This window comes from Eublepharis macularius, chromosome 4 (genome assembly GCF_028583425.1).
Source record: "Eublepharis macularius isolate TG4126 chromosome 4, MPM_Emac_v1.0, whole genome shotgun sequence".
Taxonomy (NCBI): domain Eukaryota; kingdom Metazoa; phylum Chordata; class Lepidosauria; order Squamata; family Eublepharidae; genus Eublepharis; species Eublepharis macularius.
The window spans coordinates 105,272,145-105,286,704 of NC_072793.1; the positions used below are offsets into that span (position 1 = coordinate 105,272,145).

The following is a 14,560-nucleotide window of genomic DNA, read 5'->3' on the forward strand; positions in this document are numbered from 1 at the left end:
CACCCTGAGCCTGCTGATGCGGGGAGGGAGGAATACAAATCGAATAAAATAAATAAATAAATAAATAAATAGTAGAAATGTACAGTCCAAGCATTCTTAGGGTCCCCATTTCAAGCCCTGCATGGGCTTCCTATAATTCACTCCTGGAAGGAATACCTTTCACAGTTATGGTTGTATACCATCAAACACTCGCAGTAGAGAAAGACCCATTCATACTGACTAGCATGTGAAGAAGCCAATTATTTTAGTCAGCTGTCCCCTATGCACAATTCTTATGCTGCAGGCAAAGGGTTCCTTACTGCCACCTGCTTCTATTCATCCCAGCATCCCTTGTACAGCATCTTTCTTGACCCACTCCCTTTCCCACAGATTGCATGGCTTATAATACACCAACGGAAATCAGGAGGATTGTGCAACCTTAAGGAACTTTCCCAACCCCTTGGTACAGCATAACCATGCAGATAACAGCCCCCTCCTAGTGTGTCCTGTGCTTAAGATAGTTGGTAGGAACTGAGTCTTATGTATCAAGAGTTAGCAAACCCATAGCAGAGCAGATAGCTGCCTACTGATCACTGCAGCTGTTAATCATACTGTAGATTCATCAGATGGTTGTCACTGGGCTGTGAATGCAGTCCATTCAGCTTCTTCTGTTGGATGCAAAGAGGCAAAAAGATAGCAACACACTGCAGATGGCCTCACAATTACGTACGGCACTTTCAGTCTGCTTCCCCCTCTATATTGGGAGAGGAAGGTCCTACACATTAGGAAAGCACTGCTTGGGTGACACAGTATACCTACTGAATCAATAGTTACCCATCCCTTCTAGTTCATTGCATTATAACTGTGCCTGCTGCATCTGTTGGTGTGGTTCCATGGGGCTCTAAGTTCACATGGTAATGGCCACTGTGTTTGGCCACTTACAGTATACATTGTATGCATACTGTACAGTATTCAAACATGCATTGTACATACTTACAGCTAGCAGTAGGGATGGAGGGTGGTTGCAGAAATATACAGGGGCACAGAATCACGGTACCGAGAGATTGAAGCAGAAGATTCCTCTCCTTCCTTGCTTGTCTGTGAAGGATGCAATGTTCTAGCATTGCCAGCTGGAACAGAGAAGGTTTCTGTTTAGTGTTCATGTCTTGGGATGGAATATCTGTAAGGGTTCTGAGCAGAGCAGTTTTAACAATATGATGCACCAGTGTGTGTTCTTTTCCTTAGCTGTTTGTGCAAAGTGCTTTCCTTTGCTCTCCTTGTGCAGAGTGCCATTTCTGTCACCAAAATCCTGCTGTTGTTTGTTCTCACTGGGCTCAAGGTGAGGCTATGCTGGAATTTATATAATGCTTTAGAGATCTGTGATTGGCTTCATGCTTAGCTGCACTGTGTATTTTCACTCTGAGTGAATTCAGTAGAAATGTTTTTCCAGTTTAGCCAGGGTAGTTGCAGGAGTAATGTTGTACCAGGTGTAGGAAGTAGGCTGGAGGCACTTGGGTTACTGATTAAGTCCCACTTCTCCGACACCACCCACTTCTACCAGGACTGCACCAGTACAGCATCAGTATGGTGCCTTTGACTCTGGTGTATCTTCAGGTTATGCTGCATATTTCAGCATACTATATTAGCATAGGGCTTGATCAGTATCCTAAACCATTCAGAGATGGGGTTTAGGCTTGTGCTATAAATCTTTAAAACCATATTTTTTAAAAAAGGCAGAGAACTTTATAAATTGGAATGTGTTTTAAGCCTTATTACAGTGGAAATTACCACTGATAAAAATTATACAAATATTTGAAGATTTACTGTAATCCTCACCATCATCTCAAAATTGTTGAGATTATCTCCTGCCTTTGATTCATTACAAATGTGCCAATGCCTGTAATACCATCATGCTAATTTTTAATTTAAATCTTTTTGTGACATTTCCAGAGAGAGGTAAAACCTTAATTCAGAGGAAACCTACTATGTACCCTGACTGGAAATCTTCTTTTGATGCCCACATATATGAAGGGCGTGTTATTCAGATTGTTCTCATGAAGGCTGCTGAGGAGCCATTATCTGAGGTGACTGTAGGTGTGTCTGTTTTGGCTGAAAGATGCAAGAAAGGCAACGGGAAATCAGAATTTTGGGTAAGTGTATGAACCTTTAGATTGATGACTTTGATTGAACTACTATTTCTTCCATTTCACACGCATGGAAAAAGAAACAAACAAGCTGGTTTAACACATGTAGTTGTACTAAAAAATTGTGCTCATTCAGCTTGTGAAGGGTCAAGATTTACTCATTGGCAAAGCAAATCCACAGTCTTGGATAAAAGGGGTCCAGATGTTGAATTTTCTAATTCTTTGATATAGTGTAATCCATAGTTCATTTTCAGTGTACTGTTAATCAATTATACATAACACATTTGAGGACAAAACTTTGCAAAACCCCAGAGTTCCATGACTGGTATTTCTATTGAGTGATGATGCTCTTAATATGGTTCGAGTCCATCATATAGGGAAGGGAAAGTTTCCTGCTGAAAATGCTCCTGCCCCCTGGGCTTCTTTAAGCCTCGGTAGAGAAAAAAAATATAGGTATCCATCTTTTGCATATGTTTTCCCCCTATCAGGTTTAAAGCACCATTAAAAACTACTTTTGATTAAAGAAATAGTGCATGGAGAGAGAGCAGTGTTCAATGTCCTCTTTCTAGCACTTTAGTTCCAGTGTTGATCAGACCTCCCCACAGTTACTTCAGGCTCATGTTACAAGTTGGAGGTTCTAGTAATGGGAGTCTAGATCAATAAATAGTGCTTCTTTTTATTAGTTCCTTTGGATGGATTTTACCTGTCTAAAGCAGATATCTCAGGACCTTGCTTTCAGCAACATCTCCTTGTTTAATGATGTATAATTGTTTCTTTGGAATGGGAAAGGGAAGGCAAAGTCTGCCAGCACACAAAAGGGCAATTAAAGAGAAGTCCACATTGCCCTGGAATTTATTATTGTCATTACTTACAAATTAAGTAAGTAGACCTTCTCTTTCTATACCTAGGACAGGGCTACGTATTATCAGAATCAAGGCTTCTGTAAGTACAATCCTGTGTAGAGTTACTCCAGTTTAAACCTACTGAAATCAATGGGCTTAGACTGGAGTAACTCTGCATTGAATTGAACTGTGAAAGTAGCAGCTCCATGTCTAGTTCTCTCTTCTGCTGTCCAGGATACATAGCTCAGTGTACCTCAAGTTTTAACATTCATGCATTTTACCATCCCAGCCATTGGCTTCCAGTAACATGCCATGACATCAGATAAACTAAACTGTATGTTATGAGTGGAAACTCCATATGAGCTGCCCATTTTTCATATATTTCATTTAGGATTTCAGTCTGTGAAAAATGGATGATTACAGAACTCTACACCGCTGACAATCCCTTTTTTTTGTGGAAAAAGTTTTGCTTAATAGTATTGTCGAAGGCTTTCACGGCCGGAGAACAATGGTTGTTGTGGGTTTTCCGGGCTGTATTGCCGTGGTCTTGGCATTGTAGTTCCTGACGTTTCGCCAGCTGCTGGCGAAATGTCAGGAACTACAATGCCAAGACCACGGCAATACAGCCCGGAAAACCCACAACAACCATTTGCTTAACAGTATTTATAATTTGTCATTGGGAGTCTAAATTCATATTCTCTGAATTTGGAGATACTTTCTCTGGCAAAAAACAATTGAATCAGGGGAATCTGGGGTAATTTATATATCTGTATAGTACCTTGTGGCTTGACAATCCAACCTCATTCACCATTGGCTGATGTTGCAGCCAATCACTATTGATTAAGAAAAGCAAAATGTCGACACAGTAACCACTAATAAGTGGAACAGAGATGGAAAGCTGCTACTTCCTATGACTTGCTCCTCTAATCAGCCTTGTGAGACACTTAATTCCTTCTAGATGATGGGAGTGTTTTAATGTAACCAGAGTGTAATTCTTTGGTTTCTTACTTCTCAGCTTGATTTACAACCACAAGGGAAGGTCTTGATGGCTGTGCAATACTTTCTAGAAGATGGAGGTAAGGAGAGGTGTTTTTTTTTAAAAATCTTCAGTTTATAGTGATAGTTAAATGTGGAAAGCCTAGTCCAAATCTTGATTCATGAGATTCTTTGTATATGTAACAGAGAGTATTTATACCTAGAGCAATCCTGGATTATAAGAAGAAAGCATAGTTACTCCAATGCTCTGAGCAAGATGTGTGCATAGAAATCACTACATGTTCATCAGCACTGCCTGATCATAGTAGTATTGTCTGGAATAGTGCAGTTATTATTCAGGTGAAATATTAGCAGTTCCTATCTAGTGCATTCTGATCTTGGATATGTGACAACTATAGGTTTGAGTGGAATCAGATGTAATGGAACGGGTTTTATATGCACCGAGGTTTGTTCAGCTAGTACAGGCATGAATTGTTATTAGTGATAGTTTATTAATATTCTTTGTTGGACTAGCAGTACAGTCAAGAAAACTGTTGTCTTACGGGGGAAATTTACTGTCTGGTATTTACTCTAGCATAAACTCTAAAGTCTCCATTAGTGTAAATGGGTAAAAATGAGTCACTGCTCAGAATTACCTAAGCCTTATGAAATTGATAAACTCATCAGTTTGTAAATCAGTTTGTATCTTCAGTGTTATCACGTTGATTACACTTGTATGCATTAAGAACTTTGTTTTCATGCTCCTCTAAATTTTGAAGAATGGCAATTCCAGCAAGATGCTGCTGATACTGTAATGCCCATGACTCCTCATTTATTTTCAGATTGGTAAGGGAAAACTAGGAAACCAAATATATGAGTAGACGAATTAGGGGGTATTGAGGAAGGGCTATGGCTCAGTGGTAGAGCATCTGCTTTCCATGTGGGCCTTAGGTTCAGCCCCTTCCATCTCCAGCTAAAGGAAGCAGGTTTTAGGTGATGTGAAAACTCCCTTCCTAGGACTCTGGCTGCCCATCAGAGTAGACACTACTGACCTTGATAGACAAATGTTCTGACTCAGTATAAGGCAGCATCATGTGTGTTCTTGATATTTAAAATGTATATGCTGTGCTATCATTTGTGTCTCAGTTTTCCATGATATACAATGTCAGTCCATAATATATATCTGCTGTAGGGATGCTTATGTGATCATAGAAGCGAAAAAGTTTTCCTTTTCTTCAATGATTGTGGTAGCTTTTCTGGACACATCCTGCTGTGGACGTGCCATTGAAGTGAATGTTAGGGGCGTGCACCAAACAAAAAACTGGTATTATTTGGATTCAGGTTTCCAGAATACCATACATATTCCATAATTCTGATATTTGGGCCCAAAAATACTGGTATAATATTCGGATCTGGGTTTTATTCAGGAATCCAAATATATTCAAACTCCATTATTCTCTGTGGGGAAACTATTCAAGGGAATTGGGAAGTTGTGCAAACTCCACCAAAATCACAAGGAACCTAGTCCTTTCTATCTACTACAAACTCCCCAAGTTTTAAGAAGATTAGAACAAGGAGTCAAATTCTATGGGCCCCTGAACAAGATGCCCCCGCCACTCTCCATTGTTTGCTTTGGGTTGAAATTCCAAAGGCAAAGAAACCTTAACCAAACACACAGAGGGAGTCCCTGGCAAAAAAGCCAGCCCCAATGCAAGCTGAACCATTAAGAAGGAGGGCCACTGTGGTGTGCTTTGAAGCCTAAGGCGTGGGCCCAGGTGAAATCATTGTGGATGCAAGCCTCCTTAGGGGAAAGCTCTGTTGGTACCTAAGCTGAAAATTAATTTGTATTTTTAACAAGGCCTGCAACTCACATTAAAACCTCATTAAATGTAGCAACAAGATCAACTCAGAATAAGTCAATAAGAGCACCCCAAAAGTCCACTAAAGGCAGTAACAATAACAACTGCACTGTGGAACGACAGCAACTCTTAAAATATATCACAGTAACTCTTCATATATTAAATCACATAAACAAGCAAAAAACAACCCAAACAGCAACAAATATTATACAACTACCAAACACAGAAAACAAGCAAAAGCACCATCTCACTACACCCTTTTCCCCTCCCCTACCCCTTCTCAACCCAACACCAGGCCAACTGCCCTTCTCCCAAAACCAGAACAAAACCCCAATAACTTCTCAAACCAGGCAGCAGTCTTCTTCAGGTGATCACAGGCAGATGGCAGTTCCTCAGGTACACCAGGCAGGCAGCAGAGTAATCCAAAAGGTGCAGAACCCCAAAGGCAGTGGTAATCCAAGAGGTAGACTCCCAGAGAATCTACTTGACAGCACACTTTTCAGTTATCTCACTCTAAAATGGAGTCTACTCTGGGCCAGGCCTGCTTTGATGTCCTTGGCAAGAATTTGAAAAAGGATCTCCTATCAAATAATCCCTGTGATCAGCCAGACAACTAGAGCTTCTCCAATGCCACATCCTATTGGTCACTCAGTCCCCCCCCCCCCCGCCTCAGTCTCTCTCCCCCCCCCCTGCTTCCTGGGGAAAACTGACAAAAGGGAGAAGCCAGCCAGCTTTAAAATAGCCAGCATGGAAATTCCAGGATAAACCCAAATAATTCTGGCGTTCAGTATACCTTAATATATCCAGAATTAGCCAGGTGTGCCAAATATACCCTAATAATAGGGTGATCCAATCACACACACACTTTGGATGAGAGCCTGCATTTGAATGCTTATCATCCCATGACAAACAAAGGATTGCTACACAATACAAACACATAAAGCTGTATTAAGTCAAGTTGTTGGTCCATCTTACCGAGTATTGTTCTTATCTCTGGCAGTGCCAGCGACTCTTCCAAGTCCCAGGCAAAATTGCTTTCAAACTCTGCTTTTGGAGTTGCCAGGAACTGAGTGTGCAAAGTAGTGTTATCAATTTGTGGTCCTTCTGCCTTGCCTTGTGTTATCTTAATAGTGCTATATAACATTAGGCATAAGTGAAAATGATAAAAAGTCAGCTCACTGAACTTACCATTTGTGTGTGTTCATGTGTGTGTAAGTAATTTGGCAGTGATTTGGCATGTGTAGTTCTTTATAAAAATTGCAGAGTTGATAAAATAGAACTGGAGCATCAGACACTTGCTTATCCAGTGATGTTTTCTCATCTCTCAACAGTTTACCATCTGTTACTAGACATCCTTACTTGCTGTAGGGCGTAATATAAATAATTAAAACCAAACCACTGTGACCTTGATTTGTATCAGAATCAATGAATGCCAACATTGTAATGTTTTTGCTGCCTTACAGGCTTATAAGAGGTACTTTAATTACTGATGCATGCATGCTAGCAGAAACCTGACGTTTGGAAAAGTTTGTTGGAATTTTGAAGTCTTTTGTTCCTATATCAGGCTCATTGGTGTAAATAGTAGTTATTATTTACTACTCTTTGCGTGAAGAAAAATCAGCCTTGGTGATTTCATTGAAGTATCAGAGGTTGGGATAAGGAAAATATTGTTGATATTTTCTCAACTTTTACTTGGAAATGGTATGGTAATTTTGTTTAAAAGATTGCTTAATGAGTTCTAAAAATTTCTTTTGAACCAGAAATGTAGAACAATTCTTGTGTTCAATAATTCATACTAAAATACTAGCAGAAACAAAACAGAGTAAAATCTCTGCCCTATGGGCTCAGGATATGATCCCCAACTTGCACCCCTCTATTTATTTGTTTGTTTATCCCTTAAAATATTTATCCATGACATTCCACAAATAGGGCCCAAGCTGGCTAACATTATAGGCCAAATAGGAATCCAACAAAAGCTTAAAACAAAACAATACAAAAAAAACTACAATTCATCTTCTTATTTATTTATGTCATTTATATTCTTCCTTTCTTACTGAGACTCAAGGCAGATTACAATGTGAGATTAGTACACAGGGTGAAATTAGGTGCTGTTGTTAATGACAGTTCTGTCATTAACAACAACACAGTACAAAAAGTCCCAAGTTCATCATCTGTATTTTCAGTAAATGAAAAAGTCAGCAAATAAAAAAGCCCTAAGAAATATATTTATCTGTGAGTGCAGCTAGTACCTGGGTTTATACAGGGAAAGACAGATATGTGTGAAGCTTTGATGTAAGAATGAGCATCTTAACTTGAGCCTAAAAACAAACCAGTGTTATATGCTTGTATTGGCTTACGCCAGTGAACATATGGATCACTGTATTTTGCACTAATCTTATTTTCCAAATTGTCTATAACAGCTGCCCCAACTTCAGTACAAGTCAGATGTAATTTGTAAAAGGGCATTCCTAGCAACAGCACCAACCAGTTTGTCTAACAATAAGGTTGGGTCCAAAGCTACCCGAGGATATTCACATCTGATTTTCAAAAGACAGCCTCATGCCATAGAATGTCGGCAGTTCTCATCCCTCTAAAGTCTAGTTCTTATCAACCCTCTGTCTTGTCTGAATTAATTTTCAGCTTGTTCCATTTCAGCGACTTGACTGTTGCTTCCAGACAGCAGTTCAGTACAGTGCTAGCCACTTACGGATGATTTTTTAAAAATAGAGTTAGGTTTCATCAGCATATTGAGGACACCCAACTTCAATGTTCTGGACATTTTCATTTAGTGTAATACATATATGTTAAAAAGCATAGATAACAATACCGAACCCTATATAGAGGTCAAGTCTCAGAGAATCAGTTTCTTATGGAAATTCTGTGTTCTCCTAAATTATTAAAAAGCACCAGAAATCAACCCCTTGAATCTCTACCCTGTTTTCCAAATGATCTAATAATATGGAGTGGTCTACAGTATTTAAGTCTGCTGAAAGATTCAGTAAGATCAAACAGTTGCTCCCAGTTGCTCAGTCACTTTATCCCCAACAGTAAGATTAGAAACAGGGTTATTTTTGGCCAAAAAAAGCTTTTTCCAACTATAATTCAATTACAGTATCCTAAAGAAGTCATGGAAAAATTTGCTCATTTAAATACATTCCCACTGCTGCATATTCTGACATTTTATCTTTCCAGATTTCTCTGGTTGGGCATTCTTCTTCTTTCCATTTGCTTGCCATTACTACTCTAGCTGCTGTCAGCAGATATCTCAATAATTCATATAGTGGTCTGTCAGCACTATCCGGTATTATCCCCAACATCATAGTCTCAGGTTTCATAGCAAAATCAATTTTTAAAATCTTCTGAATCTCAGCATGTATGCCTTTCCAGAATTTTTTACATGTCCACCACATACGAAAAAAGCCGTCTGCTTCCTTACAGTTCCAGCAAGTCCCTATATACTTCTTATCCATTTTTTCAATATCTTTTGGGGTAACGTACTGTCCAGGGTCTGAGCCCCAGCCCCCAGACTTGACAAGAAGGAACAGCAGGTCAACCGGGCTGACGGGCAAACAGAGGGGGCAGCCAGCAGCCAGCAGGTCAACTGGTCAGACAGCAGGTCAACTGGTCAGACAGCAGACAGTAGGTCAACCGGTCTGACTGGCAAGCAGAGGGGGCAGCCGGGGGACAGCAGGTCATCCCCTCCCACAGGCAAATGGAGCCAGAACCTGCCTGTGCCAGGGGCAAGGGGCAAAGGCCCAGGGCCTCAGGAGGCAGGGGGAGACAGAGGCCAGCGAGTCCCACTCCCCTGGGGAAGGAAAGGGGACTAAGCAAGGCAGAAGGGGGCAAGGGCAGAGGGATTGGGGGCCCAGCAGTCACCCACCCAAAGACCTTACCTGAGGAGGAGAAGCAGCAGCAGCCCCAACAACCCAAAGCCACGCCCCAGCTAGAAAATAGTAGCCTGGCCCAGGAGTTGCCAAAAGCCAAGCCACTCCAGGTGGGGCTATTGGAGGCACTCTGCAGGAAGCCCTGGGCAACCAGCCAAGGAGCCGCAGCTGGACCCACCTTCAGCCATCAGCTCAGCCAGGGAGGCCGGGCTGCTAGCCAGGGGACGGCAGCTGGACAGGCCTTCAGCAATCAGCCAGGGCAGGGAGGCTGGGCAGCCAGGGAACAAGGCACAGCTGGTGCTGGTCAGTGGGGCCAGATCAGCTACCCCAGCTGCAACTGCTTGGTGCAGCCCAAGACAAGGCTGGAAGAGGGGTGGGACAGTAGAAGGAAACCCTATAAAAGCTGGCTGGGAAGAGCCCTGAGGTGGTGGGTTTGAGTAGGAGTGATGGAGCAGAGTTGGAGTGGAGAGAAGCCAAGGAAAAGGCAAGAAGAAGAGTGGAGGTTTGAAGGAGAGTCTTGGGAGGAAGAGATGGTGGAAGATGCAGGGGGTAAGCAGGCCAGGTTGAGCAGGCCAGCGAGTGGATTGAGAGGGAGTCAGGGTGAGGTATACCACCCCTCCTTCCACAGAGCAGGGTCCTGCAAAATCCCTGGCCCCCCTGTGATGTCAGGAGCAGACTGCCCAGTGCCATGCCCAGCACCACGCCCAGCGGCAGCTGCGGCAAGCCCTGACATGTACCATCAAAAAAAATCTTATACTAAATGTTTGACTTGCTGTGAACTTTATGACTTTGATCCATAAATTTTCCCACTGTTGAAATGTTGTTTCTTCACCCAAATTTTGCATCCATTTTTTAAAAAAAAATCTGTTCCCCTTTCCTTTTCATTTCTGTATCCCCTTGTTTATCTTAAAATAAAATAAAAATTTATTTTAAAAAATAAATACATTCTCACTTCTTACAAGGGATAACATTTTCTTAAAACATGCTTTTAATAATATCAAGGCTCAGGGATCCAACTTGGCCTTCACAACTTCAACTATTTTATCAATAGCCTCTAAAGAGAGAATCTCAGTCTAACTGTAGAACGTTGACAAGGGCTAAGGTAGGGTTTCATGACATCTTTGATATAGGATCTGTCATCAGCTTGTAAGCAGCGTGTCCTTTGATTCAGCCTTAAAAACTGAAGTCTCTAAAGTGACTTGTCCTAAAATTTCTTTACCTTGTGATATTTTTAAAACAAAAAAGTAAGGGATGTTCTTCGTTTTTGTTAGTGAAGAGAAGAAACAAGGTATTATTTGTCACTGTTATTGTATATAAGAATTGGACCCACAAAAGCCAGGTCTTTCTTTTTGTTATTTAAAATTATACTTATGGAAAGCAGATCTAGTTGCAGATGTCTTTGTTTATTTAATGAAATTATTGACCTTATCCAGTCACAGAACTTTAGCACCACAGTGGATGGTTTACTTTAGCATAGAGTGTCTCCATTTCTGCATTAAGCAGCTTGGGAGACAGTTGGAATACCTTTCTCTTTCTGCACGTTATCATGCTGCTGATTTCAGCTTCAAGAAGAAGGGGTTTGTGACTCTCTTATTTGAAAAATTAGTTGTTTCAGTATGGTGCAAATTCTTATGGCATCAAGAACTTAAAATTTTTATGGGTAAGGAGGGGAATCTGATTAGGATTTTTGTTTTGAATTATATTTTCTGAAGAATGTTTAGTGGGTAGATAGGCATAATTTATTCAAAAGGGATATCTGAAAAGTTGTCACTTAATTCAGTCTGATTTATGTATCAACGATGTGCATGCTTTCAGATGCTAAATTAATACATACAGCATATTTCAATTGAACTCACTTTCTACATTGAAAGTCCCCCTTGTATGTAGCAACCCATGCCTGTTTTTTTCTGTTGACCTGTTTTGTCACACATATCAATTAGAGACACACCTGCTTTATTAATAAGAGGAGTGATGGTGACGTTAAGAAAGAGTTCTGTTGAAACTTTCAGTTGTCCTCAAACAAGTCAGACCATTGGCCCAACAGTGTCTGCTCTGATTGGCAGTGACTCTCCAGAGCCTCAGGCAGATAGAAGACTTCCCCAACCACCTGTTACCTGAAATCCTTTAACTGGAGATTCTGCAGATTGAACCTCTGGACTTTACTATCACTGAGCCATGTATCTTTATCACGAGATAAAGTTTCTACTTATCTGTTGTGTTAAAAGACACTCTTGTGAATATTTGGGTGGAAAATGCATTTGGATGGGGAGGGAATCCATGTTCACCACTCCTGAATTTAACCAGTCTCTGTGTTGCAACCCTGCATCTGCTTTCTAATACTTGTTTCAATGTTTTCTTTGTGACTCGAATCATTACTTCCTTTATAATTCTGACAATGTTTTTTGAAATATTGTCTCATTTATACATCACAAATATTTTAAAGAGAAAATATAACCTACTAGCATTGTACATGTAGCCGGTACCTGTAGTTTCCACTGCTATGAACCATGTGAAAAATCTTCATATACTCACTTCATATACTCACTTCATACTCACTTTTCTCAAGAAATTCAGGATGGAGACAACTGCAGTTCCTGCTGCTGCCGCCGCTTTTCTTTGCTATAGACTCCACTGGTGGTACCTCTTTCCCAGAGCACCACTCTACAAATGCTGCATTTGGCCTCTGAGATGTTGTTTGTACCATCATAACCATGTCAGTGTCTGCTGCCACTTGTAATGTTGAAGTTAACAACTTGATCTATCAACCTGATCCAAAATATATCTCATCTAGATTTCAGTAGAACTTGTATTGCTTAATTTCAGTTTAAAGACAAAAATTAGAATAACTTTCTGCTCTGTGAAATGGTTGATCTATATCTTGCTCTTTTCTTCCAGCCCTTGTATATCTCAGCAATCAGATTTTCTATTCATTTACTTTTTAATTCAGAAAATTTTTTTTGACACAGAGCTAATGAGGTAGGGGAAGTGTTGTGAAGTATTATTGCTCATTTAACATACCACCCATCAAACTGAATTTATTTCCTTTTTTACGTGATCAACAAGAGAAAATGACAAGTTTAAAGAGACCAGAAAGGGTCTCTTTAATGATGCACAAACAAATTTCATTCATTTGGGTTTTTGGGAATAGGAAGTGAGTGGAAATATTCCTAGGACCTAGCAACTTCCTTCTTCTAATCTTTTACTAATCAAGGAACATGGCTATTAGGTCACAAGTCCTCCCCAATTACCCATGCCTAAAAAAGAAATAATGTTTTGTTTTTGCTCAATCCTCTGGCCCTATAACTGAAACCAGAATCCGTCACCAAAGCATTCTTCACCATGCACCTTGAGTGCCTTGCATTACCATGGTATTAAGGCTGATTAATCAAAAGTTGGACCTCCCACCCCGTCAGAAATTATCTTGTGTGGGAAAGAGTGTAAACATACCAAGTTCTGCATGAATAGGCTGGCTAGCTTCTTTGCTGTGGGGAGTTTAGAGCAGGGCATGAAATGTGCTTCTTTGGAGAATAAATCAACCACCACTAAAATTACAGTTTTTTCCATAGAAGGGGGAAAGTCAGTGACAAAATCCATGGAGATGGTAGACAAAGGTTGTGGTTGTAAGAGACCAGGAGGATCCCCCCCCCCCGGTCTTTTCCCCATCAAACAAACAGGGCAACTGGATACATACTAAGATATGTCTTTCCACATTCCTGGCCACCAGAATTGCCTCTGTGTTAAGTGCAACGTTTTTATGAACCCGGCTCTTATGAACATTTTTATGAAGTGCCTGGCTCTTTTGTCATCGTGACATTTTTTCAACTCCACAGCCATCCATTTGCTCAAATCTAATAGGCTCTGTTAATTTCACCAGATCCAGTCCCAGACCTGTGACTAGGGCTGGGGCAGTTAGGTCCCTGCTGCACCCTGAATCGATCAGAGCTCTCTCCCTAATATGTATCCCCCTTCTAAAGTGTACTATTGTAATGGGGAGGAAAAATAAGGTCCCCTTTTCTCATGCTTGGCACCTGCTCTTTGACCTGCTGACAGATGCCTGTCACAGCAAGTTGTGCAGTTGCCCGCCAGCTCTTCCTCCTCACTGCTGAAAGGAAATCCCTCTCCCAATCTCTTGGGTGCTTCCCCCCATCCCACCTACTGCTGCCTTCTTGAGCATTTGGGATGCTGCTCCACCCCAACTCAAGCAAGCTGGGGCTGCTTCTCCTCCTGGCCAGGCTGCTCTGGCACCCCATCTTTCTCTCAGAGTGTCTTCTTAACTCCTGGCATTCTATGGAGGAGTGGCCCACTCTGCCACATTTTAGGCACAAACCTTGATTCCTCCTCCTCTCCATCTTGCCCGATGGGATGGGCCCTCTCATGCGAGGCTTGTCTCCTCGTCCTCTCTCGGTGGCTCCCTGCTGTTCACCAGCTTGGTGTTTCAAGCAAAGTAGCTTTACAGCCTCCTCCCTGTTTTCAATCTCATATGCCAGTTGTATCCACCCCAGCGGGGTACATGGTCATCTTGCACCATGGCTTTGACCACTAAGTCTCGATTCAAGCCAGCATGGAAAAACTCCACTGTCATCAATTCAGTCCATTCTTGAACTTTGGCAGCACACACTCTGAACTCGGCTGCAAACGTGTGCACCGGTTGCTTCCCCTGCCACATGCACTTCAGTTTAGTTCTTGCTCTCTCCCCATTTTCGTTCTGTGCCTGCATTGTGCGCATAAAGGCTCTCACATTCTGCAGCTCCAGGGCTCGAGCTGTGTAGAGAGTCACATACCATTTGGCAACTTCTCCCCACAACCGGGAGCCCAAGTAGCTCACCCAGTTGGCTTCATCAGGGAAAGTGTGGCCCCGTTCTCTCAAGAATTCTGCT

General features: G+C 41.5%; 1 protein-coding gene across 3 annotated transcripts in view; it reads left to right on the forward strand.

The window, feature by feature from the left end:
• Positions 1-14,560, forward strand: part of PRKCD (protein kinase C delta) — a 96,398-nt gene that overhangs the window by 46,358 nt on the left and 35,480 nt on the right. For all 3 annotated transcript variants that reach the window (XM_054977086.1, XM_054977088.1, XM_054977087.1), the window contains exons 3-4: positions 1,930-2,129; positions 3,981-4,041. In XM_054977086.1, the coding sequence (XP_054833061.1) occupies positions 1,930-2,129; positions 3,981-4,041 (261 nt within the window). The remainder of the gene's footprint in view (positions 1-1,929; positions 2,130-3,980; positions 4,042-14,560) is intronic.